Source organism: Lithobates pipiens, unplaced genomic scaffold (assembly GCF_037356315.1).
Source record: "Lithobates pipiens isolate NorthernLeopardFrog02 unplaced genomic scaffold, aLitPip1_a1.2 Scaffold_30, whole genome shotgun sequence".
NCBI classification, from domain to species: domain Eukaryota; kingdom Metazoa; phylum Chordata; class Amphibia; order Anura; family Ranidae; genus Lithobates; species Lithobates pipiens.
In genome coordinates, this window is record NW_027507791.1 from 174776967 (window position 1) to 174802810 (window position 25844).

The 25844-nt window shown below is 48.6% G+C and overlaps 1 protein-coding gene across 4 annotated transcripts in view; it reads left to right on the forward strand.

Annotated features, from left to right (window-relative positions):
- The window catches only part of LOC143943351 (NACHT, LRR and PYD domains-containing protein 3-like), a 465848-nt gene extending 453916 nt beyond the window's left edge, over positions 1-11932 (forward strand). For all 4 annotated transcript variants that reach the window (XM_077465072.1, XM_077465070.1, XM_077465069.1 and 1 more), the window contains one exon: positions 11788-11932. In XM_077465072.1, coding sequence (XP_077321198.1) covers positions 11788-11869 — 82 coding nt within the window. In that variant the 3' untranslated portion in view covers positions 11870-11932. The remainder of the gene's footprint in view (positions 1-11787) is intronic.
- The last annotated feature ends 13912 nt before the right edge of the window (positions 11933-25844 follow it).

The window sequence follows — 25844 nt, forward strand, 5'->3', positions numbered from 1 at the left end:
TCCTGTGACTCAAGCGGAAGGTATGTGGTGGTGGTGGTGGTGTTGTTGGTGGTAGTGTCTTTGGGGGTGCACATAGCAGAGAGTGAAGAAAAGGGTGCAGATTGAGAGGATGAGGAGGGTGCAGAAGAGTAAGGCTGAGCGAGCCATTCAACCAAGTCTGGTGCGTCCTTTAAAGTAATTGAACGCACCTTTTGCAACTTCCCACTTTGGCTCAAGCCTGTTGCTCCTGCCCTACCCCCTACCACCCCTGCGGAAGGGCCTGCCTCTTCCTCTGCCTGTAATTTTTTAAATGACCCTGTGACAAAGCTCTCAGTCCCTATACCGATGAAGGACTGCTGCAGTATAGGGCAGCGGTCAGCAGTAGTGCACCTCAACCCTATGTATTGTGGACCGATACCAGTCCTTATAGAATAGCAGACTGTACCTCACTCAACCCTATGTACTGTAGCACCCTAGACCAGGTTACCAGTCCTTATAAGGACTTTTGTGGACCAAGTAGGTTGTGTGTGAGTGATTAGCAGACTGTACATCAGTCCCTATACCAATGAAGGACTGCTGCAGTATAGGGCAGCGGTCAGCAGTAGTGCACCTCAACCCTATGTATTGTGGACCGATACCAGTCCTTATAGAATAGCAGACTGTACCTCACTCAACCCTATGTACTGTAGCCCCCTAGACCAAGTTACCAGTCCTTATAAGGACTTTTGTGGACCAAGTAGGTTGTGTGTGAGTGATTAGCAGACTGTACGTCAGTCCCTATACCAATGAAGTACTGCTGCAGTATAGGGCAGCGGTCAGCAGTAGTGCACCTCAACCCTATGTATTGTGGACCGATACCAGTCCTTATAGAATAGCAGACTGTACCTCACTCAACCCTATGTACTGTAGCCACCTAGACCAAGTTACCAGTCCTTATAAGGACTTTTGTGGACCAAGTAGGTTGTGTGTGAGTGATTAGCAGACTGTACGTCAGTCCCTATACCAATGAAGGACTGCTGCAGTATAGGGCAGCGGTCAGCAGTAGTGCACCTCAACCCTATGTATTGTGGCCCGATACCAGTCCTTATAGAATAGCAGACTGTACCTCACTCAACCCTATGTACTGTAGCACCCTAGACCAAGTTACCAGTCCTTATAAGGACTTTTGTGGACCAAGTAGGTTGTGTGAGTGATTAGCAGACTGTACGTCAGTCCCTATACCAATGAAGGACTGCTGCAGTATAGGGCAGCGGTCAGCAGTAGTGCACCTCAACCCTATGTATTGTGGACCGATACCAGTCCTTATAGAATAGCAGACTGTACCTCACTCAACCCTATGTACTGTAGCACCCTAGACAGACCAAGTTACCAGTCCTGATAAAGAGCTTTGTGGAACAAGTGAGTTGTGAATGATTAGCAGACTGCAGCAGAAGGGCAGCAGTCAAGTATAATATTCTTTCTATATTTGGAAGAAAGAATATTATACGTGTACAAGCCTATTACCATACCACTGATACCAGTCCTGAAAAGAACCTTTGTGGAACTAATAGTAACAGCTACTGTTTAAACTGACCCTCACTGCCTGACACACTGCTTCCTGCCTGTCCCTATATAAACTGGCAAAACAGAGGCTGTTGGTGCAGGAACAATAACTGGTTACTGGAATAGCACTTTTGTGGACCTGATAGTAACAGCTAATGATGATGACTAATCTGGCTGTCTCTACAGCAGCACACAGCGTCCTGTCCCTTTCTCTAAACTGACAAAAGACACTCAGGCTGCTGCAACAATCAGTAGCACAGCAAACCTATATACACCTAACACCTATACCAGTCCTGAAAAGAACTTTTGTGTACCAAATAGCTAGCGATTTATCTGTCCCTGCTCCACACAGCAACCTTTCTCTATAGTGACAGAAGAAAGAATGTAAAATGGCCGCCGGATCGGGTGTATTTATAGGTTAGGGGGAATGTCCAAGTGTCCATGTGCTGTAATGTCTCAATTGGCTGTCCTGTACCCCATGATGAATGTGTCATCAGGTCAAAGTTCTTTTACACAGTAAAAACACGGAAGTCCGCCGGGCGAACGGCCGAACGGGCGGACCACGAACAGCCGAAATTCGCCGCGAAACGACCGCCGGGCGAACCGTTCGGCCATCACTAGTGGTGTCAGTGCTCTCTATCTCGGTGTTATTTTACATAAATTTTTGTATAGTTGCCGCCTAATTCTTGGATCTGATCACACTCTGTTATCAGCCATGAAATAGTCTTTTCCTGTAACCTTGTTATAATCCGATATTCTATGAAGTCCAATAAGTAGTAATATAGATGTGATTGTAGGTGACCATACATGGGAAAATCTGATCTTATTGCAATGACCAATCAGAGCCTCATATGAGCTTCCTGTCCCCTGAGATGACCAATCACTATTCAGTGTCAGGGGATCTCTCCATTACTTCCTATGACCTGAGCTGTGCAATAAATTATTTAAGTGTTGTGTTTTATTTAAATTTTTTTCACCAGGTGAAATGTACCCCATACTCATTCACATAGGGTGGGGGGCCGGTATCTGGGGGCCCCCTTATTAAAAGGGGCTCCCGGATTCCGATAAGCCCCCTGCCCGCAGACCCCGACAACCAATCGCCAGGGTTGTCAGGAAGAGGCCGCGGCCTGGGGCACGCGGCCTGGGGCACGCGGCCTGGTACGGCTCAGGAGGGGGGGCACTCGCTCGTCTCCACCCCCTTTCCTGACTGGCCGGGCTGCATGCTCGGATAAGGGTCTGATATGGGCTTTGGGGGGGCCCCTATGTTGTATTTAAGCGTACGGCTTCCCCTTTAAGTCCATACCAGGTGACGGGGCTAGCAAGGTGTCAATCTCGCCGCCGAAGGCAGCGACATTGACTTCCTTTGCTAGTCCTGACTACCTGGAGCCACGTTCAAAATGAACGGACTTTCCTCCGTGTGTGGGCAAGTCCGTTCGTTTCAAAAGTCCAGCGGACTAGCACACAGACGGCCGGATTGTTTGCCAGACTTGCAGTCCGGCGGACAATTTTTGAGTCAAAACTTCTTTCTAAGTCCGCCATACTTTTTGGAAAAAAAAGTCCACCGGAGCCCACATACGGATGGATTGTCTGGTGGACTCTGGTCCGCCGGATAGTCTGATTGTGTGTACGTGGCATAATGGAAATTGTTACATTTGATAGGAGGTTGTTAGAGGAATTTTTCTGATCACCAATACTCTGGATCAAACACATATAACTTACACACAAAGTCTGAACTTCATGGACCTGTGTCTCTTTTCAACCTTGTCTACTATAAAACTTTGAATGTGTAGCCCATTTTCCCAATTATCATAATGCCTTAAATCCCCACAAGACCCAACTCCATGCAGTAAAAAAAATCTACCCTTGCAGTTAGGCCCGTCGGTTCAAAAAGCAGAGTGGTGGAGGAATATGGAATGATATTCTACACTCTGACAAGATTCAGAGCTTTCCTTTTCTATTTCATGCTCCAGCTTATGAGTGGTTCCTCACCATCCTCACCTACAATATAGGACCATTAGCTCTGCATTGTACTTTATTACATCATTGTGTGACTGTCTGCCAGAGCCAAATCCATAGCTCTGCTGAAGACTCATCCCTCTTATACAATGAGAATGCGGTTCTGGCCCCTATAGTCTGTCTTCCCTCTCTGTGGATCCTCTCATTGTCAGCAAGCCAGGAGTGGGGAAATGTGTCAAGGAAGGTTGGTTCTTAGATGGAGACACTGGGGGTTATTTATGAAAGGCAAATCCATTTTACACTGAAAGGGGTGCACCCCCCCCACCCCAAAGAACCTTGTCCCCATGTTGATGAGGACAAGGGCCTCTTCCCGACAACCCTGGCCATTGGTTGTTGAGGTCTGCGGGCAGGGGGCTTATCAGAATCCGGAAGCCCCTTTGATAAGGGTGCCCCCAGATTCGTTTATTAACACTTTTTTCCCCAGGGTGGGGGCCGGAATCTAGGGGCCCTCTTATTAAAGGGGGCTCCCGGATTCTGATAAGCCCCCCGCCCGCAGACCTCGACAACCCTGGCCATTGGTTGTTGGGGTCTGTGGGCGGGGGGCTTATCAGAATCCGGGAGCACCCTTTAATAAGGGGGCCCCCAGATTCTGGCCCCCCAACCTGGGGAAAAAGTGGGGTCAAGGTGCTATGGGGTGGGGGGGCCTTCCCCAAAGCACTCCCCCATGTTGAGGGGACGCGGCCTGGTATGGTTCAGGGGGGGGGCGCTCACTCGTCCCCACCCCCTTTCCTGGCTGCATGTTCGGATAAGGGCTATGGACTTTGGGGGGACCCCCACGTCTCCCATACCAGGCGACGGGGCTTGCAAGGTGTCAATCTCGCCAATGGAGGCGATGACAATCACTTCCTTTGCTAGTCCCGTCTACCTGGTCCCGGGCGGTAGATGTAATTGCGCTAACGCTGCCCAAGTAATGGGAACGGCGTTACCATGAGGGGAAGAGTGATCAGTTTGATTACTCGTTACCCTCTAAAGTAACTGCATTACGTAACTCAGTTTATGTTAACTGAGTTACTTACATCACTGTCCTTTAGTAAATATCTCCCGTTGTTCTATGCAGTCATCATGTTGACAATCAATAAACATGGCAAGAGGAGCTAAGAGTGGAGTGCGGCTGATACATTCTTTCATATATCTGCCAGATTGCTGGAGACAAGAGGCTTTGGGGGATCAGTCACACATGAAGGGAGCCGGCCAAAGTGAGACATGAGGGAAGTATTATTCCTTTAACAGCTTCCCAACCACCTCACACTGATACACGTCAGCAGAAGGGCACGTACAGGCAGAATGACGTACCTGTATGTTGCCCTTTAAGAGGCGGCAGGGGGGCGTGCGCACGCCCGTGGGAAGATCCGTGAGTCGGGTCGTGGGTCCCGCGGATTTGATCGCCGCGGGGATACCCACGATCATCTCGTGGAGAGGAAGAACGGGGAGATGCTATAGTAAACAAGCATCTCCCCATTCTGCCTAGCAACAAGTGACACTGATCTCTGCTCCCTGTGATTGGAGCAGAGATTAGTGATGTGCACAACACAGCCATGCCCCCCACAGTTAGCAACATGCCCCTAGAACATACTTAATCCCTACACTGCCACCCCCTGGTTAACCCGTTCACTGTCAGTGTTATTTACACAGGAATTAGTGCATTTGTATAACACTGATCGCTGTCTAAATGACAATGGTCCCAAAAATGTGTCAAAAATGTCTGATGTGTCCGCCATAATGTCACACTCCCGATAAAAATCGCTGATCGCCGCCATCTCAAAAAAAAATGATAAAAATGCCATAAAACTATCCCCTATTTTGTAAACGCTATAACTTTTGTGCAAACCAATCAATAATCGTTTATTGCGATTTTTTTTTAAATCAAAAATATGTAGAATACGTATCGGCCTAAACTGAGGGAAAAAAATATTTTTTTTATATATTTTTGGGGGATATTTATTATAGCAAAAAGTAAAAAATAATACGTTGTTTTCAAAATTGTCACACTTTTTTGTTTATAGCACAAAAAATAAAAACCGCAGGGGTGATCGAATACCACCAAAAGAAAGCCCTATTTGTGGGAAAAAAAGGACGTCAATTCTGTTTGGGAGCCACGTCGCACGACCGTGCAATTGTCAGTTAAAGTGATGCAGTGCCGAATCGCAAAGAGTGCTCTGGTCAGGAAGGGGGTAAATTCTTCCAGGGCTGAAATGGTTAAAAGAAAACACACCCACATTTTTACATTAGGCTCCATTCACATCTCAGTGATCCAAATCGCTGGGATTCTGCCCACTATTCAAAATTGAGGCAAATCACAGGATACTTGTGCGATGCCAATACCACTTAATGGCACCCCAATTTTGCTGTGGTTGTCGCATAATAAATCTTGCTGCAATCACAGCAAATTGCAACACATAATGTTGTTGCTCAAAAGAAGCTCCTGCTCCTTTTTGAGCGGCAAGCATCACATGCTGCAACTTTCCGCAATTCCACCACGATTGGAGAGTTATTAAGAAGTATTGGCATCACACAAGCGTCCCGTGATTTGCCGTAATTTTGAATTGCGTTCAGAATTGCGGTGATTCCGCCCCAGATTTGGATCGCTCAGGTGTTGTATATCTATTACAACACTTTAAGAACCTCCTGTAAAACTGCAGTTAATGAATATAAACACATAACATGATTAGTGATTTGTATAGTTATAGTGCAAAAGTGAAACATCATGAGCAATCCAAAATTCTTCAAAAAAATCAACAACCACCACTAAGGACAATGTAAACTCTTATCAAACATTTACACCTCATAGTTATAAGAGATCTAGCTGCACTTATGGGTGAGGCCCTCATAAAAGACTCCTGGACTGAAGAGTTCCGGTCTGGGAGCAGAGAGATTGAAGATTCACCTGAGGAAGAAATATTTGGGCCGTGTCTAGGATTAGATCCAGATACTCCATGGAGTAGGCACGCCACTTTTTAACAAACTCTTTCTCAAATGGTTACAAGGATGGCAGATAGCTTGGGAGGCCCAATGAGCTTGTCAGCATTTTCCCATCCTCCATAAAGGAAGACTGCAACCAGAAGATGCACTGTAAAGGCCTTGGTGGTCTTAGGAGCCCCTAAGGAGCCTAGACTGGGGAGAGCACTGGTGGAGGGGACTGGCTGTTCTCCAAGGTGTAAAGTGGTGCTCATCACATCACTAAGGCTACTTTCACACTGAGGCACTTTACAGGCTCTATAGCTAAGTGCCTCTTCTCTCATTCCAGTGAGAAATCCCAAGGGCTCTCACACTGGAGCGGTGCGCTGGCAGGACCCTCAAAAAAGTCCTGCAACCAGCATCTTTGAGGCGCTGTAGGAGCGATGTATACCCTGCTCCTAATGCGACCTTGCCCGATTTTAACCCTTTTTTCGACAAAGAGCACAGCAAAAGTGCAGCCGCCGCTGCCCACCCCAGTGTGAAAGTGCCCTTAGCCCTTGTACACACGGTCGGAGAATCCGTCGGAATGTGTCCTATCGGACCGTGTTGTCGGATAATACGACTGTGTGTGGTATGCATCGGACTGATTCCGTCCGAATATCCGTCGGACCCAATTTTCTAACATGTTGGAAATATTTTCAGAGCAACTGGGCCGGTCGGACATACTCCGATCATGTGTAGAGAATTTTGATCAGACCAAGTGCCACGCATGCTCAGATCAAATTCCTACATCAAAGCTATTGGCTACTAGCCTGAATGTAGTCCCATCGTAACGAAATTACGTCATCACGTTCTAAAAGATCGGATTTTTCGCCAACTTTGTCCGACCGTGTGTATCCAACAGTTTTGGACAAGATTCGACGGACAAAATCCGACGGATTTGGTTGTGGAAATCTCTGACCGTGTGTACAGGGGCTTAGAGTGTTTATGTTGGGAGTAATGGCAGAAGACTGATTCCTCAGGTACAGTTTCATATCTCATGGGATTTAGAGATTCAGCATCCAATATAGTCTAGATAGATGAAAGATGAAAGGCTCCTAATGCTGTGTGCAGATCAGATGGAGATTCTGCAGGGGGAGGTGGGGGAGGGGCTTATGGTCTTTGCTGTCAGAAATCCTCAGTGCTGCATGACTGCATTGAAATCCTTCCTAGATCCATCCGAGGAGGAGGACACATGATGGAGATACAGTACAAGACATCCAAGTATTCTTGGGATTAGATATACTTTAAATGACAAAAAGAGGAATATAAAATGGTACAATGGGAAGCTCCTGTAAGTAGCATCTTGTATTAACCACTTGCCGCCCGTCATATAGCAAAATGACAGTGGCAAAGTGGTTTGAATATCCTGACCGGACGTCATATGACGTGATAAGGATATTAAGCTGCTGCGCACCCCCGGGGACACGCATCGCAAAGATCGTTGTTGCGGTGTGTCAGGCTGACCCCCCGCAACTACAATCTCGGTAAAGAGTCTCTGACGGAGACTCTTTACCATGAGATCAGCCGTGTCCAATCACGGCTGATCAAAATATAAATAGGAAGAGCCGATGATTGGCTTTTCCTCACTCTACGTGAGTAGAGGACAGCCGATCGGCTGCTCTTCTGATGGGAGGTCTGTGCTGATCGATTATCAACACAGCCCCAGAGGATGCCCACACTGGACCACCAGGGATGCCCAGCACCAGGTATGCCCCCCCAGAACACCAAGGATGCCAATCAGTGCCCACAATGGATGCCAATCAGTGCCCACAATGGGCATCACTGATTGCCATGTATTATTGTTTGGCATTGATTGGCATCCATCCCTACAATACTGTACACTACAATACCGCCTATCAGTGCCCATCCATGCTGCCTATCAGTGCCCATCCGTGACGCCTATCAGTGCCCATCCGTGACGCCTATCAGTGCCCACCCATCCATGCCCATCCGTGCCACCTATCCATGCTGCCCATCCATGCCAATCCGTGCCACCTATTTGTGCCACCTATCAGTGTCTGTGTCACATATCAGTGCCACCTATCAGTGCCACCTCATTGGTGCCACATCATCGGTGCCCATCAGTGCCACCTTATCAGTGCCCGGCACTGCAGCCCTGTCAGTGCCCATCAGTGAAGGAGAAAACTTACTTATTTACAAAGTTTTGTAATTGAAACAAAAAAACATTTTTTTTTTAATTTTCAGTCTTTTTTTATTTGTTTAGCAGAAAATAAAAATCCCAGAGGTGATCAAATACCACCAAAAGAAAGCTCTATTTGTGGGAACAAAATGATAAAAATTTAGTTTGGGTGCAGTGTAGCATGACCGCGCAATTGTCATTCAAAGTGCAGCAGCGCTGAAAGCTCAAAATTGGTCTGGGCAGGAAGGTGTAGAAGTGCTCCCCTGTATTGAAGTGGTTAATAATGGATAATGGACTGAAACCCCCTATCAAAAATAACCCCCCTATGAACATAAAAGGTGATAGCATTGTCCCCCCTCCCCTCAGCCTTCCATACAACACCCATCCCCCATACCAGTACTGGAACTACAGTGGTGTGAAAAAGTGTTTGCCCCCTTCCTCATTTCCTGTTCCTTTGCATGTTTGTCACACTTAAGTGTTTCGGAACATCAAACCAATTTAAACAATAGTCAAGGACAACACAAGTAAACACAAAATGCAATTTGTAAATGAAGGTGTTTATTATTAAAGGTGAAAAAAAATCCAAACCATCATGGCCCTGTGTGAAAAAGTGATTGCCCCCCTTGTTAAAACATACTATAACTGTGGTTGTCCCCACCTGAGTTCAATTTCTCTAGCCACACCCAGGCCTGATTATTGCCACACCTGTTCACAATCAAGGCATCACTTAAATAGGAGCTGCTTGACACAGTAAGGTCCACCAGAAGATCCTTAAAAGCTACACATCATGCCGAGACCCAAAGAAATTCAGGAACAATTGAGAAAGAAAGTAATTGAGATCTATCAGTCTGGAAAGGGTTATAAAGCCATTTCCAAAGCTTTGGGAATCCAGCGAACCACAGTGAGAGCCATTATCCACAAATGGCGAAGACATGGAACAGTGGTGAACCTTCCCAGGAGTGGCCGGCCGCCCAAAATTACCCCAAGAGCGCAGCGACGACTCATCCAAGAGGTCACAAAAGACCCCACAACAACGTCCAAGGAACTGCAGGCCTCACTTGCCTCAGTTAAGGTCAGCGTTCATGCCTCCACCATCAGGAAAAGACTGGGCAAAAATGGCCTGCATGGCAGAGTTCCAAGGAGAAAACCACTGCTGAGCAAAAAGAACATCAAAGCTCGTCTCAATTTCTCCACAACACATCTTGATGATCCCCAAGACTTTTGGGACAACATTCTGTGGACCGATGAGACAAAAGTGGAACTCTTTGGAAGGTGTGTGTCCAAGTATATCTGGCATAGAAGGAACACTGCATTTCATAAAAAGAACATTATACCAACAGTAAAATATGGTGGTGGTAGTGTGATGGTCTGGGGCTGTTTTGCTGCTTCAGGACCTGGAAGACTTGCCGTGATAAAAGGAACTATGAATTCTGCTGTCTACCAAGAGATCCTGAAGGAGAATGTCCGACCATCTGTTCGTGTACTCAAGCTGAAACGAACTTGGGTTCTGCAGCAGGACAATGATCCTAAACACACCAGCAAGTCCACCACCGAATGGCTGAAGAAAAACAAAATGAAGACTTTGGAGTGGCCTAGCCAAAGTCCTGACCTGAATCCTATTGAGATGTTGTGGTATGACCTTAAAAAGGCCGTTCATGCTCGAAAACCCTCTAATGTAACTGAATTAGGACAATTCTGCAAAGATGAGTGGGCCAAAATTCCTCCAGGACGCTGTAAAAGCCTCATTGCACGTTATCGCAAACGCTTGGTTGCAGTTGTTGCTGCTAAGGGTGGCCCAACCAGTTATTAGGTTTAGGGGGCAATCACTTTTTCACACAGGGCCATGATGGTTTGGATTTTTTTTCACCTTTAATAATAAACACCTTAATTTACAAATTGCATTTTGTGTTTACTTGTGTTGTCCTTGACTATTGTTTAAATTGGTTTGATTTTCCGAAACACTTAAGTGTGACAAACATGCAAAGGAACAGGAAATGAGGAAGGGGGCAAACACTTTTTCACACCACTGTATGCTGAAGTAAAAGTGCAGTCTGAGCCAGCCAAAATTGTCATATCACAGCCGACCAATCATTACATGTGACGGCTGCATTTGTTTTTTCCCTCTCCTGGTGGTCTGGCCAGTAAGACATCTCCTGTATTAGTGAGACACAACTCTGGAGGAATGAGAAAAGGAGGCAGAGTAGCATTTTTAGTCAGCTGAATGGCTGTGATAAATGTATTAGCAGATTTAGATACACTAACAAATTGAAGTCAAAATCCAGCTCACACTTTATAGTCAGTTACAGTTTTGGCGGATAAAAGTTTTTCATGACTAAATAAAAGCTGATCATATTAATCACCACTGCCAGTGCTAAATGGTTTGTCTCATCCATGTAAACTGATACATTCTGCTGGAGATCATGTGCTTTTGAAAAGACCTTCTGGCTGCTCTACCAAATGAGAAGAAAGACAAATACATTAAATCTTTTCCAGCATCACATCTAAGGATTGCTGATCTGCAATATAAGAAATGTTTGTAGAGTAGAGAGAAGACATCCGTCCTCCTAGGACACCAGCAAAACACTGAGGCATGCTGGGAGTAGGAGGGATTATCCCCGCCCACAATTCTTTCATTTGTCAGTGTCAGATTCTCCTGTAGGTGGCAGTATAACCCAAACTTATCTGAACTGCTGTGTCCCTCATTGGATGAGAAGGAAAGAGAAGTGTGCTGTGATTGGTGGGTTTGGGACATCACAGAACAGATATTACAGGACAAATGACCAATGAGGAGGAATATTTCCTGTTATATAATCTGATATCTCCCATCATCCCCCATTATGCAGTGTCACTTCTTAGTTGGTAAAGTCCTACAAGAAGGTGACAGGATGGTGTCAGGTCCATCACACACAGTACAATCTGACCATACAATCTTTGTACAATCAGCTTTATATCTTCCAGAACCTCGTAATATGAGGACCTACCTAAACTATTATATCAGTCTCTATACAATCAGACAGATCCTCACTCTACATATTTGTTGGAAGATTGGACAGAGATTGTACAATCAGATTGTAATGTGTGTGGTGAGATTAATAGATATCCTGGAGGATGCTGGGAAATAGTGTAAGAGAATTCTGCTGAGATCTGATGACTGTTTATATTCTCTCTTCTAGGATTGACTACTACATGTCAGAGGAATCAAAAAGAGAACTAGAAAATCTGAAAAAGCTTCGACCAGACATGAAGATTTTTTAATTGAGACCCGGGGGAGGAGACTCGGCTACAGCTGTGAATGGAGGCGGGGGAGGGGACATTGCTGTGAATGGAGGAGGGGACATTGCTTGGAATGGAGGAGGGGGGAGAGGACATTGCTGTGAATGGAGGAGGGGGGAGAGGACATTGCTATGAATGGGGGAGGGGGGCATTGCTGTGAATGGGGGAGGGGGAGGGGACATTGATGTGAATGGAGGAGGGGACATTGTTGTGAATGGAGAAGGGGGGGCATTGCTGTGAATGGAGGAGGGCAGGGGGCATTGCTGTGAATGGGGGAGGGGGGGCATTGCTGTGAATGGGGGAGGGGGAGGGGACATTGATGTGAATGGAGGAGGGGACATTGCTGTGAATGGAGAAGGGGGGGACATGGCTGTGAATGGAGGAGGGAAGGGGGCATTGCTGTGAATGGAGGAGGGGGGAGGGGACATTGCTGTGAATGGAGGAGGGCAGGGGGCATTGCTGTGAATGGAGGAGGGCAGGGGGCATTGCTGTGAATGGAGGAGGGCAGGAGGCATTGCTGTGAATGGAGGAGGGGGGAGGGGACATTGCTCTGGATGAGGATGAGATATAAATGTGAACAAAGCCGACCCAAGAGGAGAATGGATGATCACAGATGAACTAATACACCAGGACAGGACGGGGGATTCTGTTTTGTAATGAAGAAGATAAAACTGAACATTTCATATATAATGTGACTCGGGGAACACAGCCGGCATTTATCTGTCACCCCGGTATTTATCTCACACAGCCGGCTCCCCCTCCCCTCCCCCATGGTGGGGGGGGGGGGGGGTCCTTGTTCTCCGGAGTCTCCCCCCAATGTGTCACTGCCGGCCTTTCCACACGGACTCCGTGTCCCCCACATGGACTGATCCCTGCAGGAGAGATCAGAAATGGGTTTGTATGAAGCTGTGTCTGGAGGAGGACAATACAGGAGGACTCATCAGAAGATCCATTAGCCTGGGAGCCCCCAAATCAGGGGACAGAGGAGCCCTTGAAGAGTGCTGGGGGGACCCCGATGGGGGATGGGATGGAGGTTTCTGATACTATTCCTGTATACTATCACACACTTCATGTATTCATCATTATATACACAGCAGGGATTGGGATTCCATTCTCTAGAATACGGAGTGACATTCTATATATAATGGATAGAAATAGAGAAGCAGCTGTTAGTTTGGTCATATTATTGGGGGACATTAATGGGGCGCAGGGCATATACTGCACATCATATCACAGGACATTACGGGGTTTTAATACAATTTAATGTGGAATAAAATTGTAATAAATAAAATATTATTTTATCTTTTCGGCCCCTTTCACATGGGGCGGAGCCCCTCGCTGTGCAGAGATGGACCTGGAAGAGTCCGGCTCTCCTCTATGGGGGGATCGGATGAAAACGGACCGCCTGTCCATCTTCATCCCATCCAACCCGCTGGACGGATGAGGAACGTATCGCTATATGTCTGTTTTCAGAGGATCTTGTCGGATCGGATGCCAGGCGGGTGTCGGCGGACACAGATCCCCTGACATCCGTCTCACCATAGAAGTCAATGGGTGGCCCGATCGGATCGACCTGAACAGTGGACAGGTGGATCCGATCGTTCTGATCGTGTGAAGGGGGCCTTACTCCTAAGATCCTGGCTGGTGATACATTGTAATATAAAGACATTTATCATCTCCCTGTAATGTGAGGATTCCTATTGAGTAGATAAACCGGGCTGAGATGGTCGTACATTGAATACAATTATCATGGTGTAATGGGGAGTGATAATTCTACCAGCTGAGCGGCTGATTAAAATTTTGGTGAAGATTTCATATATTTTCTCTTCAAACATTTTATTGAAGAATAGAATAAGTATACATAGAGAAGGAGCAAAAGAGAAAATTCCCATTCAGGGGCATAACTATCACAGGGCCCCATAGCAAAATGTTGTGTTGCCCCCCTGCAAACACAAAAAAAAAAAGAACCAATGCCATTGAACAACAGATTACCACACCCATGTGGCACAGTACCCGGGCAACAGCTTATATTACATTTTGAAAGTATGCTGTATACTGTATGCAGCCCCTGAAGGACACATATTGCTGACCTCCAGGCCTTCTAACCCATTTCTGTTCTATTATATAAAATGAAATACCGTATTTATCGGCGTATAACACACACTTTTTTCCCCCTTAAAGCAGGGGGAAATCGTGGGTGCGTGTTATACGCCGATCCCCCGAAATTCTGAGCCTCTGGGCGGCTTTCAGCCGCCTTCGGCTCTTCAAGGCGGCTTTCAGCCACCTTCGACCATTATCAGCGGCTTTTGGCCACCTTCAGCCATTCTCGGCAGCTTTCGGCTGCCTTCGGCTCTTCTCGGCGGCTTCCGGCCGCCGAGAAGAGCCGAAGGCGGCCGGAAGCCGCTGAGAATGGCCGAAAGCTGGCGAGAAGAGCCGAAGGCGCGCCAAGAACTACCGCACGCCGCCGAGATACACATCCGGGTCTGTATCTCGGCGGCGGCATTTAAAAAAAATAAAAAACAAATACCAAATAACATAGACAAGGCTGCAATGGGGGACAAGACTGCATAAGGCTGCAATGGGGGACAAGACTGCATAAGGCTGCAATGGGGGACAAGACTGCATAAGGCTGCAATGGGGGACAAGACTGCATAAGGCTGCAATGGGGGACAAGACTGCATAAGGCTGCAATGGGGGACAAGACTGCATAAGGCTGCAATGGTGGACAAGGCTGCATAAGGCTGCAATGGGGGACAAGACTGAATAAGGCTGCAATGGTGGACAAGGTTGCATAAGGCTGCAATGGGGGACAAGACTGCATAAGGCTGCAATGGTGGACAAGACTGCATAAGGCTGCAATGGGGGACAAGACTGCATAAGGCTGCAATGGGGGACAAGACTGCATACGGCTGCAATGGTGGACAAGACTGCATAAGGCTGCAATGGGGGACAAGACTGCATAAGGCTGCAATGGGGGACAAGACTGCATAAGGCTGCAATGGGGGACAAGACTGCATAAGGCTGCAATGGGGGACAAGACTGCATAAGGCTGCAATGGTGGGCAAGGCTGCATAAGGCTGCAATGGTGGACAAGACTGCATAAGGCTGCAATGGGGGACAAGGCTGCAATGGTGGACAAGGCTGCATAAGGCTGCAATGGGGGACAAGACTGCATAAGGCTGCAATGGTGGACAAGGCTGCAATGGTGGACAAGGCTGCAATGGTGGACAAGGTTGCATAAGGCTGCAATGGTGGAAAGGCTGCAGATGACACTGATGGGCATATAAATGTTTTTAAATGTTAAATGTTATAAAAGTTTTTTTATCCCCTTAAACTTCCCTCCTAAAAGTTTTTTTCCTTAAAATTCCCTCCTAAACTTGGGGTACGTGTTATACGCCGGCGCGTGTTATACACCGATAAATGCGGTAGTTCAACTCACCATAATGCAGAATCAGTGGGAGCCCTGAGCGTGTCACTTGTCACTATCGCCTGCCACTAGATGCAGATTGTCACTCGTCACACGTTGCCACGTGTTGCGGATTGTCCACTTGCCACGGCCCGGATTGTCACTTGCCATGTCACCTGCCACACATTATGGATTGTCACTTGCCATATCCTGGATTGTCACTTGCCACGTCACCTGCCACACATTATGGATTGTCACTTGCCATATCCTGGATTGTCACTTGCCATATCCTGGATTGTTACTTGCTATATCCTGGATTGTCACTTGCCACACATTATGGATTGTCACTTGCCACATCACCTGCCACCAGATGCAGATTATCACTTGTTACATATTGCGGAATGTCACCTGCCACATGTAGTGGATTGTACACTTGCCACATCCCAGATTGTCACTAGCTATGTCACCTGCCACACATTACAGATTGTCACTTGCTGTGTCACTTTCTTGCTGTGTCACAGAGTCAGGCAGCAGATTATCAGTCAGGCAGCAGAGAGATCATGTCATCTCTCTGCTTCCCAGCTGCCTGCAGAGTGAGAGGGAACTGCACTGCAGGGTGGGAGTCGGGCGGTGAGAGATGATGTCATCTGTCTGCTCCCCACCTGCCAGCTCCCCGATTGGCCAGCCCGCTCACGCCTGCACTCTCACCTGTGGAGCCGCCCACTCTCACCCATGGAGCCACCCGCACAGCTTGTCCTCACTGGGCCCCACTTGGCTGTGGACCCTATAGCACCCACGTGTGTGGCTATGGCGGTAGTTCCACCACTGTTCCCATTGATAGAGAGGATAAGACAGGATCTACCATAATGCAACAAGAGGGACGCAGTCCTTAAAGAAATAAGGTTCACACGGGGGGAAAGGGAACATTCAGGAGGATCATACAACATCTCAGTTCTTACAGATGTAAAAAGCTATAGATAGCAGAGTAGAATAATTACAGATAGATATGGTAGCCGAATCACCAGGTAACCTCTCACAAATTAAAGCTCAAGAGGGAGCAAGTCAAGTGTGAAGCAACAATGAGGACACTAGGATCTCCAGTGAATAAAACCAGAGAAAAGGGGAGGTGATCACCACCCTTAGGTAGGACCATGGGTCTTGTAGAGTTGTCGCAGATGATATCCTCTCAAATATATACAGTATATACCAGACAGGCAATGCTAATGTAGCTCCCTCTAGTGTGCTAGAAGTAGAATCGTTTTTTTACTAAACCCACAACAGTAAAATCTGTCTGTATATGCAGAGTAGCATGCCTGTTATACTCACTGTGGAACTGTAGGGGTTAATCCCCTGCACTGTGTAAAAAGTCGGTTTTATCCTGTATGCACAGATCCTCCCCTGCTTGCATTGTCTATCTTGGGAAGGCCAGCTAACACACAGGCAGTAGCCAACCTGCACATGCTCAGTTGTGTCTTTTATGCTGAAAATACATTTTTTGGAGCACCGAGCATTAGTGATGGCCGAACGGTTCGCCCGGCGGTCGTTTCGCGGCGAATTTCCGACTTTCGCCGTCCGCGGGTTCGAACGCCTTTTTCCGTCGTTCGCCCCGGCGGACTTACGTGTTTAATGTATACAAGAACTTTAACCTTTCGTGACACGTTTATCATGTGTTACAGGACAACCAATTGAGACATGACAGCTCATGGACACTTGGACATTCCCCCTAACCTATAAATACACCCGATCCGGTGGCCATTTTACATTCTTTCTTCTGTCACTGTAGGGAAAGGATCCTGTGTGGAGTAGGGACAGAGAAAACGCTAGCTATTTGGTACACAAAAGTTCTTTTCAGGACTGGTATAGGTGTTAGGTCAGCAGCCTGAGTTTCTTTTGTCAGTTTAGATAAAGGGACAGAGCGCTGTATGCTGCTATTTTAGGGACAGCTCAGCCAGATTAGTCTTTCTTCATCATCATCATCATCATCATCATTAGCTGTTACTATCAGGTCCACAAAAGAGCTGTTCCAGCTAATCGTTCCAGCCTACTCTTTTTTGCCAATTTGTATAGGGACAGGCAGGAAGCAGTGTGTCAGGCAGTGAGGATAATTTTAAAGACTTGCTGTTACTATTAGTTCCACAAAGGTTCTTTTCAGGACTGGTATCAGTGGTACGGTAATAGGCTTGTACACGTATAATATTCTTTCTTCCAAATATAGAAAGAATATTATACTTGACTGCTGCCCTTCTGCTGCAGTCTGCTAATCATTCACAACTCACTTGTTCCACAAAGCTCTTTATCAGGACTGGTAACTTGGTCTGTCTAGGGTGCTACGGTACATAGGCTTGGGTGCGGTACAGTCTGCTGTTCTGTAAGGACCGCTATCGGTCCACAATACATAGGTTTGCCGTGCACTACTGCTGACCGCTGCCCTATACTGCAGCAGTCCTTCATTGGTATAGGGACTGACGTACAGTCTGCTAATCACTAACACACAACCTGCTTGGTCCACAAAAGTTCTTATAAGGACTGGTAACTTGGTATAGGGTGCTACGGTACATAGGCCTGAGTGCGTTACAGTCTGCTGTTCTGTAAGGACCGCTATCGGTCCACAATACATAGGGTTGCCGTGCACTACTGCTGACCGCTGCCCTATACTGCAGCAGTCCTTCAGCGGTATAGGGACTGACGCACAGTCTGCTAAACACTAACACACAACCTGCTTGGTCCACAAAAGTTTTTATAAGGACTGGTAACTTGGTATAGGGTGCTACGGTACATAGGCCTGAGTGCAGTACAGTCTGCTGTTCTGTAAGGACCGCTATCGGTCCACAATACATAGGGTTGCCGTGCACTACTGCTGACCGCTGCCCTATACTGCAGCAGTCCTTCATTGGTATAGGGACTGACGTACAGTCTGCTAATCACTAACACACAACCTGCTTGGTCCACAAAAGTTCTTATAAGGACTGGTAACTTGGTATAGGGTGCTACGGTACATAGGCCTGAGTGCGTTACAGTCTGCTGTTCTGTAAGGACCGCTATCGGTCCACAATACATAGGGTTGACGTGCACCACTGCTGACCGCTGCCCTATACTGCAGCAGTCCTTCAGCGGTATAGGGACTGACGTACAGTCTGCTAAACACTAATACACAACCTGCTTGGTCCACAAAAGTTCTTATAAGGACTGGTAACTTGGTATAGGGTGCTACGGTACATAGGCTTGAGTGCGGTACAGTCTGCTGTTCTGTAAGGACCGCTATCGGTCCACAATAGATAGGGTTGACGTGCACCACTGCTGACCGCTGCCCTATACTGCAGCAGTCCTTCAGCGGTATAGGGACTGACGCACAGTCTGCTAAACACTAACACACAACCTGCTTGGTCCACAAAAGTTTTTATAAGGACTGGTAACTTGGTATAGGGTGCTACGGTACATAGGCCTGAGTGCGTTACAGTCTGCTGTTCTGTAAGGACCGCTATCGGTCCACAATACATAGGGTTGCCGTGCACTACTGCTGACCGCTGCCCTATACTGCAGCAGTCCTTCATTGGTATAGGGACTGACGTACAGTCTGCTAATCACTAACACACAACCTGCTTGGTCCACAAAAGTTCTTATAAGGACTGGTAACTTGGTATAGGGTGCTACGGTACATAGGCCTGAGTGCGTTACAGTCTGCTGTTCTGTAAGGACCGCTATCGGTCCACAATACATAGGGTTGACGTGCACCACTGCTGACCGCTGCCCTATACTGCAGCAGTCCTTCAGCGGTATAGGGACTGACGTACAGTCTGCTAAACACTAATACACAACCTGCTTGGTCCACAAAAGTTCTTATAAGGACTGGTAACTTGGTATAGGGTGCTACGGTACATAGGCTTGAGTGCGGTACAGTCTGCTGTTCTGTAAGGACCGCTATCGGTCCACAATACATAGGGTTGCCGTGCACTACTGCTGACCGCTGCCCTATACTGCAGCAGTCCTTCATTGGTATAGGGACTGACGTACAGTCTGCTAATCACTAACACACAACCTGCTTGTTCCACAAAAGTTCTTATAAGGACTGGTAACTTGGTATAGGGTGCTACGGTACATAGGCTTGAGTGCGGTACAGTCTGCTGTTCTGTAAGGACCGCTATCGGTCCACAATAGATAGGGTTGACGTGCACCACTGCTGACCGCTGCCCTATACTGCAGCAGTCCTTCAGCGGTATAGGGACTGACGTACAGTCTGCTAAACACTAATACACAACCTGCTTGGTCCACAAAAGTTCTTATAAGGACTGGTAACTTGGTATAGGGTGCTACGGTACATAGGCTTGAGTGCGGTACAGTCTGCTGTTCTGTAAGGACCGCTATCGGTCCACAATAGATAGGGTTGACGTGCACCACTGCTGACCGCTGCCCTATACTGCAGCAGTCCTTCAGCGGTATAGGGACTGACGTACAGTCTGCTAAACACTAATACACAACCTGCTTGGTCCACAAAAGTTCTTATAAGGACTGGTAACTTGGTATAGGGTGCTACGGTACATAGGCTTGAGTGCGGTACAGTCTGCTGTTCTGTAAGGACCGCTATCGGTCCACAATACATAGGGTTGCCGTGCACTACTGCTGACCGCTGCCCTATACTGCAGCAGTCCTTCATTGGTATAGGGACTGACGTACAGTCTGCTAATCACTAACACACAACCTGCTTGTTCCACAAAAGTTCTTATAAGGACTGGTAACTTGGTATAGGGTGCTACGGTACATAGGCTTGAGTGCGGTACAGTCTGCTGTTCTGTAAGGACCGCTATCGGTCCACAATAGATAGGGTTGACGTGCACCACTGCTGACCGCTGCCCTATACTGCAGCAGTCCTTCAGCGGTATAGGGACTGACGTACAGTCTGCTAAACACTAATACACAACCTGCTTGGTCCACAAAAGTTCTTATAAGGACTGGTAACTTGGTATAGGGTGCTACGGTACATAGGCTTGAGTGCGGTACAGTCTGCTGTTCTGTAAGGACCGCTATCGGTCCACAATAGATAGGGTTGACGTGCACCACTGCTGACCGCTGCCCTATACTGCAGCAGTCCTTCAGCGGTATAGGGACTGACGTACAGTCTGCTAAACACTAATACACAACCTGCTTGGTCCACAAAAGTTCTTATAAGGACTGGTAACTTGGTATAGGGTGCTACGGTACATAGGCTTGAGTGCGGTACAGTCTGCTGTTCTGTAAGGACCGCTATAGGTCCACAATAGATAGGGTTGACGTGCACCACTGCTGACCGCTCACCTATACTGCAGCAGTCCTTCAGCGGTATAGGGACTAAGAGTTTTGTCACAGGGTCATTTAAAAAATGACATGCAGAGGAAGAGGCAGGCCCTTCCGCAGGGGTGGTAGGGGTAGGGCAGGAGCAACAGGCTTGAGCCAAAGTGGGAAGTTGCAGAAGGTGCGTTCAATTACTTTAAAGGATGCACCAGACTTGGTTGAGTGGCTCGCTCAGCCTTACTCTTCTGCACCCTCCTCATCCTCTCGATCTGCACCCTCTTCTTCACTCTCTGCTATGTGCACCCCCAAAGACACTACCACCAACAACACGACCACCACCACCACCACCACATACCTTCCGCTTGAGTCACTGGAATTATTTTCCGATCCATATCAAGAGGACATTTCTGATGCGCAGCCACTCTTGGTATTGGATCAGGAAGAGGAGGTAGCAACAAGCGCTACTCAGCAGTCTGACGCCAGTACCCAGATCAGCCCAAGGAGGAGGTTGGTCCCCGGTGTTGCTGCCTACTCTACTTATAGCGGTGGGGAAGGTGACGTTGATGATGACGTGTCTAGTGATGTCACGTGGGTGCCCACAAGAGAGGAAGAGGAGGGGAGTTCAGAGGGAGATATGGACCAGCAGATAGGGAGGAGAAGCAGCAATGACTTACATTGCACAGCAGGGACAAAGCAGACTGCAAATGTATCAGGAGCGAGTCATCGACCATGTACGGTCACATCTGGCGCTCCCAGGACACCGGCACATGGCTCCGCAGTGTGGGCTTTTTTTAACGTGTCCGCTGCTGACAATAGCGTTGCCATCTGCAATCTTTGCAGTCAACGCGTTAGTCGCGGTAAGCCCAATACTCACCTAGGGACGACCGCCTTAAGAAGGCACATGAGCAGCCATCACCGAGCCCAGTGGGAGCAACGGAACACACAAAGCCACACTGCAGGCTCTCACCGTCCAGCCTCGTCTTCTACTTCTCCTTCTCCTCTCTCCTCACAATTGTCCTCCACTCCACCTTCCATCACGCCAAGCTCACATTTTTCTGCAAAAAGGCAGGCTTCCGTGGGCCTAATGTTTGAGCGTAAAAAAATGATGACGCCGGATAACCCTCTTGCCCAACGGTTGGCGGCTGGCTTGTCAGAACTCATAGCCCGCCAACTACTGCCATATAAACTGGTGGACTCGGAGGCCTTTCGCAAATTTGTGGCCATTGGAACACCACAATGGAAGGTCCCAGGAAGGAAGTATTTCTCAGAGAAGGGCATCCCAGAGCTATATGGCCATGTTCAGCGGCAAGTGAATGTATCTCTGGCACACAGTGTCGGTGCCAAGATACATCTGACCACAGACACGTGGTCTAGCAAACACGGGCAGGGAAGGTATATCAGTTTTACTGCCCACTGGGTGAACCTTCTGACGGCCGTCAAGCATGTAACCCGTGGCACCCGTGTAGATTTGGTTTTACCGCCACGGATTGCATGCAGGCCTGACTCTTCTTCTCCTCCTCCTACTCCATCCTCCTCCCTCTCCTCCTCAGCTGCCTCCTCCTTTTCCGCTGCTAGCGTCTCTTCCACTGCACCGCCCAAGCTCCCCAGAACCTATTCCACATGCCAGGTGAGACGTTGCCATGCCGTGCTGCGTCTGTTGTGCCTGGAAGCAAAGAGCCACACTGGCCCGGCACTCCTTTCAGCTTTGCGTTCACAGGCAGATGAGTGGCTAACACCGCTCAATTTGACAGTTGGTAAAGTGGTGTGTGACAACGGTGCCAATCTGCTTAGCGCATTGAAACAGGGCAAAATCACGCACGTGCCGTGCATGGCACACGTCTTAAACTTGGTCGTGCAGCGATTCCTTGTCAAATACCCTGGGGTCCAGGACATCTTGCGGCAGGCAAGGAAAATCTCGGCCCATTTCAGAAGATCTTACACGGCCATGGCTCGCCTTGCTGACATTCAGCGGCGACACCATCTGCCGGTCAGACGTCTTATTTGCGATTGCCCGACGCGATGGAACTCAACCTTCTATATGCTTGATAGGCTGCTCCAGCAGAAACGTGCAGTTAACGTCTACCTGTATGAACTCTGCGAAAGAAACGGTTCTGGGGAGCTGGGTTTTTTTTCACCGCGCCAGTGGCTGCTCATGCGCGACACATGCAGACTTCTGCGGCCATTTGAGGAGATCACCAAACTGGTCAGTCGCAGCCATGGCGCCATCAGTGACATGGTACCTTATGCCTTCTTTCTGGAGCGTGCATTGCGTCGTGTCATTGATCAGGCTGTGGAGGAGCAGGAGCGGGAAGATGAGGAAGTCGCAATGCTGGATGAATTCCCAGGGGGGGCTACTCTATCTGAGACAAGTCAACAACAGGAGTCTGATGAGGAGTCAGAGGAGGATGGTGCCGGGGCGGATGAGCAGGAGCAAGAAGAGCATGCTTTAAACCTTTCTGGGATCCCTGTTGTGCGAGGATGGGGAGAGGAGAATGAAGAGGACGACATTATCCTGGATGATGAGCAGGAGCCAGGCCACCACACCGCTTCCACTTTAGTGCAAATGGGGGCCTTCATGCTCCAGTGTTTTAATAGGGACCCCCGTATAAAAAGCATGAGGGTCAAGGACCAGTACTGGGTGGCAACGTACTTAGACCCCCGGTACAAACACAAAATGGCGGAAATGTTACCGCCGTCGCAGAGGGCTGTCAGAATGCAGCACTTCCAGGCCTTGCTTCGAGAAATGCTGCATTCTGCTTTTGCGTGCGCTGGCAGAGGAGCAATTCCCACTCCCAGAGAAGGATTTGCGGGTACCAATCCAACAGCGCCTGCAAGAAGAGGCCGGTTTGAAGATGTGTTGGTGACTTCGGATATGAGGTCATTCTTTCAGCCGACCCATCGACAGGTGTCATCCGGATCCAGCATCAGGGAACGCCTAGACCGTCAGGTGTCCGACTACATTGGGTTAACGGCCGATGTGGACGCTCTGAGGAGTGATGAACCCCTAGACTACTGGGTGGGCAGGCTTGACCTCTGGCCAGAGCTTGCCCAATTTGCAATCGAACTGTTGGCTTGCCCCTCATCCAGTGTCCTGTCCGAAAGGACGTTCAGCGCAGCAGGGGGGATTGTGACCGATAAGCGTACTCGCCTAGCTCACCACAGTGTTAACTACCTCACATTTCTAAAAATGAATGAGGCATGGATCTCGGAGGAATTCAACACATGTGATCAGTAGACCATGTATATGTCTATAAACAATTTTTGGAATCAAGCACACAGACCTTCTTAATTCATTTGGCTCACTTCCCTGACCCAAAAAAGCACACCGTACTATATGCCCCTACCCTCCTCTTTGAAGAGGTTGAGCGGTGTCATATTTCTACTGGGGCTGCTTATTATGAGGGGTTCCCACCATCCCTGTGCTGTGCTGACTTCCTCCTGGGTGTTCTTATTATGAGGGGCTCCCACCATCCCTGTGCTGTGCTGACTTCCTCCTGGGGGTTCTTATTATGAGGGGATCACACCATCCCTGTGCTGTGCTGACTTCCTCCTGGGGCTGCTTACGGTGCTGCTGTCAGCGCTGTATGTCACGGAGCTGCTGTCAGCGCTGTATGTCACGGAGCTGCTGTCAGCGCTGTATGTCACGGAGCTGCTGTCAGCGCTGTATGTCACGGAGCTGCTGTCAGCGCTGTATGTCACGGAGCTGCTGTCAGCGCTGTATGTCACGGAGCTGCTGTCAGCGCTGTATGTCACGGAGCTGCTGTCAGCGCTGTATGTCACGGAGCTGCTGTCAGCGCTGTATGTCACGGAGCTGCTGTCAGCGCTGTATGTCACGGAGCTGCTGTCAGCGCTGTATGTCACGGAGCTGCTGTCAGCGCTGTATGTCACGGAGCTGCTGTCAGCGCTGTATGTCACGGTGCTGCTGTCAGCGCTGTATGTCACGGAGCTGCTGTCAGCGCTGTATGTCACGGAGCTGCTGTCAGTGCTGTATGTCACGGAGCTGCTGTCAGCGCTGTATGTCACGGAGCTGCTGTCAGCGCTGTATGTCACGGAGCTGCTGTCAGCGCTGTATGTCACGGTGCTGCTGTCAGCGCTGTATGTCACGGAGCTGCTGTCAGCGCTGTATGTCACGGAGCTGCTGTCAGCGCTGTATGTCACGGAGCTGCTGTCAGCGCTGTATGTCACGGAGCTGCTGTCAGCGCTGTATGTCACGGAGCTGCTGTCAGCGCTGTATGTCACGGTGCTGCTGTCAGCGCTGTATGTCACGGAGCTGCTGTCAGCGCTGTATGTCACGGAGCTGCTGTCAGTGCTGTATGTCACGGAGCTGCTGTCAGCGCTGTATGTCACGGAGCTGCTGTCAGCGCTGTATGTCACGGAGCTGCTGTCAGCGCTGTATGTCACGGTGCTGCTGTCAGCGCTGTATGTCACGGAGCTGCTGTCAGCGCTGTATGTCACGGAGCTGCTGTCAGCGCTGTATGTCACGGAGCTGCTGTCAGCGCTGTATGTCACGGAGCTGCTGTCAGCGCTGTATGTCACGGAGCTGCTGTCAGCGCTGTATGTCACGGTGCTGATGTCAGTGCTCTGTATTACGGTGCTGCTGTCAGTGCTCTGTATCTCCTGCACCCTCTTGTTTGCCTACCCTGGTCCCTGACCTTCCCTCTCCTCCATTGCCTTCATTAGCTCCATAGTCCTGAATTGTCAGAACAATTTCCCAAATAAAAAAAAAATGCTTGTAGTTATCGATCCCAAATTCACCTCATACATGTATTATGCTATTGTCCAGGTGGTGGGACTACGTGCTACCCCCTAATAATTACCCCGTGGCCGCAAATTCGACCTAAAGGTTTGCGAAATTCGCCTCCCATTGAAGTCAATGGAGCCCGCGGCGAACGGTCGTTTTCGCGAACGTTTGTGTCCGTTCGCGTTTCGCGTTCGCGAAACGTCCCGTCGGAAGTTCGTCCATCACTACCGAGCATGTCATTGGCACAGCGCCAATCAGTGCTGGCCTGGATCGCGGGTGAGGGTATACTGATACAGAGGAAGTTTCATCAGAGAGTGAAATCTCCTCCTACATGAACACTCTGGAATCGCTGGGACCCTGCAGTTTACCACCATATACTGACAGAAAAAAAAATGGCAGCAGTATTTGGCTATAAAAAGAAGATTTAAAAGCTGTGTGCACTGTGGGGGTGATTCGTTTTTATATTGCTGGGTTTAGTAAAGCTTTAAGTGTAGGTAAATTGTCAAGCTTGGCTGACAACCAAGGCTGTGTTGTTTTGGTTAATC